Source organism: Limulus polyphemus, unplaced genomic scaffold (genome assembly GCF_000517525.1).
Source record: "Limulus polyphemus unplaced genomic scaffold, Limulus_polyphemus-2.1.2 Scaffold9303, whole genome shotgun sequence".
In the NCBI taxonomy this organism is placed as follows: domain Eukaryota; kingdom Metazoa; phylum Arthropoda; class Merostomata; order Xiphosura; family Limulidae; genus Limulus; species Limulus polyphemus.
The window spans coordinates 1-2747 of record NW_013674913.1 but is presented as its reverse complement, the minus strand read 5'-3'; the positions used below and the strand labels follow the sequence as shown (position 1 = coordinate 2747).

Here is a 2747-nt window from a genome sequence, read left to right as displayed (position 1 = left end):
AAGATGTAGAGATTGTTTATTTATTGTTTCTTCTCACCATAAGATGTAGAGATTGTTTTATTTATTGTTTCTTCTCACCATAAGATGTAGAGATTGTTTTATTTATTGTTTCTTCTCACCATAAGATGTAGAGATTGTTTTATTTATTGTTTCTTCTCACCATAAGATGTAGAGATTGTTTTATTGTTTCTTCTCACCATAAGATGTAGAGATTGTTTTATTTATTGTTTCTTCTCACCATAAGATGTAAAGATTGTTCTATTGTTTATTCTCACCATAAGATGTAGAGATTGTTCTATTCTTTCTTCTCACCACAAGAAGTAGACTTTGTTTTATTGTTCCCAGTTAGTAAGGCACGTTTTTAACAACCCAAATTACCACGTTCTTCTCCTCCCTCGTGGGATATCCTCACATTGTGCACGAGCAGTATATAACCTGAGACCCCTGACATCCTAGACGGATGGTCTTCAATTTAGCTGAGTTAATTGAAGAAACATGGCTGTGTGGGGAGTAGTGTATACAGTAACGTTAAACTAACCATAGAAATATTAATAATTAGTAGAGACCCACAAAACGTTTATTGTCTAATTAATATCTTTATTACAACAGTATTTCTTTAAATACAAGATGTGTAGAATAATAGAAACGAAATGTCGTACTTTATAAAACCTTAACTAAAGTGAGGCTTAAGTTCAGTAAAGAAATATTTATCTTATATATTATTATATAAATCTTGTATTTAAACAAGCACTGTTGCAATAAAGACACTAATTTGACCACAAATGTCTTGCTGGTCTCTACTGGTTTATTATAATAATACTCAGTTTTTGTCTGTCGTGGTAATGCGCACGCACCATACTATCTAAATACGCATGCGCATTTCCGTAAGAGACACACGAAGTAGCATATTATTATACAGATTAGATGATCCTGCAGGCAACAACGATTAATATGTAAATTTCACCAAGACAATGTTTTAAGTATATTAACAAAATGTAATACATAACTGAAAGACGTAGAGGGATTTAACATTTAAAGTTACTTTAGTATATATTGAGTTTCTCTATTAACCACGGTGAACTTATGAAAAGATCTGTCTGATATTTTCTGTATTGTTTACAACCTTAATTTTTTGTTGATAATTTTTAAAATTTCACAAACATTCTATTAAAACTACCAACAAATATTTTCAAATTTCAAGAGATTTCTTTATTTTTGATTTGAATAAATATCTTTGTTCTCGTGACTAAGATACCGGCTGATGGGTCCGATCCCATGAGAGCTGACCACAGTATCCCAAATAACCTGTCTATTGGGACGTCTGGTATAAAGAATGCCGGATCCGGCGTTTGGGCTGAGGTTCCTTTTCCTAAAGGAGTCCGGTTTGGTCCATACGAAGGAATCGTTACATACGACTCTATAGAGGCACATCGGAGTGGTTACGCTTGGCAAGTACGTGAGTGGTTCTTACATAATGGTTGGTAAGATGTTTCTATTAATCACAAACTATATAACTGTCACTAAAGTTAGTGTGAATCTGAGCTAGGAAAAGAACTTCCACCTTTGTAACTGAAATTGGAGTTTGTTTAACGTCGTTTCCGGAGTGTACTTTAGAAAGTAAAACCAAGTTGTTTAACGTCGTTTCCAGAGTGTACTTTAGAAAGTAAAAACCAAGTTGTTTAATGTCATTTCCGGAGTGTACTTTAGTAAAGAAAACCAAGTTGTTTAACGTCGTTTCCAGAGTGTACTTTAGAAAGTAAAACCAAGTTGTTTAACGTCGTTTCCAGAGTGTACTTTAGAAAGTAAAACCAAGTTGTTTAACGTCATTTCCGGAGTGTGCTTTAGAAAGTAAAAACAAGTTGTTTAAGGTTATAAAACTCTTTACATGACTTACATGAATAGTTGTTGTTGTTAAACTTTCACACTAAACATTGTAACAGGATATTACTATATGATAAGATTCGTACAATAACAAAACCTGAAAGCTTTTAAAATATACAGCTGATTTTGTATCCTTAGAGTCATCTGCTTTTCTTTCTTTATTTTTTTGCCATCTTTAAGATCTACAAAAATGGTCGACCGAGCCATTTCGTGAACGCCAAAGATACATCGAAGTCCAACTGGCTTCGATACGTCAACTGTGCCTGTAATGAAGAACAACAAAATCTGGTAGCTTTCCAGTACCATGGACAAATATTTTATCGGACGTACAAGCCCGTACTGCAGGGATCTGAGTTGTTAGTATGGTACGGAGATGCGTATGCTAAGGAACTTGGAATAACTAGAGGAGACAAGAACTCTGTTCCTAAATGTATTATGGATAAAGATGGTACGTATTAGAATGGATTTCACACTCAAAATATTGTAAAGGTCAAAACACTCCCAAAGAATTCACTTGGTAATAAACCATAAACCTGTTGTTTACATCATATGTGTTCTACAGTGTCTTGTCAGTAGTAATATATAAACATGTGACCTGTTGTTTACATCATGTGTGTTCCACAGTGTCTTGTCAGTAGTTATAAATAAACATGTGACCTGTTGTTTACATCATATGTGTCCTACAGTGTCTTGTCAGTAGTTATAAATAAACATGTGACCTGTTGTTTACATCATATGTGTCCTACACTGTCTTGTCAGTAGTTATAAATAAACATGTGACCTGTTGTTTACATCATATGTGTCCTACAGTGTCTTGTCAGTAGTAATATATAAACATGTGACCTGTTGTTTACATCATGTGTGTT

At 33.8% G+C, this 2747-nt stretch overlaps 1 protein-coding gene across 1 annotated transcript in view; it reads left to right on the top strand.

Annotated features, from left to right (window-relative positions):
• Positions 1 to 2329, top strand: part of LOC106475858 (probable histone-lysine N-methyltransferase PRDM7) — a gene marked incomplete at its 3' end in the record, with an annotated part of 18561 nt that extends 16232 nt beyond the window's left edge. The window contains exons 7-8 of the mRNA XM_013936532.1: positions 1252 to 1452; positions 2062 to 2329. Coding sequence (XP_013791986.1) covers positions 1252 to 1452; positions 2062 to 2329 — 469 coding nt within the window. The remainder of the gene's footprint in view (positions 1 to 1251; positions 1453 to 2061) is intronic.
• Positions 2330 to 2747: the final 418 nt, after the last annotated feature.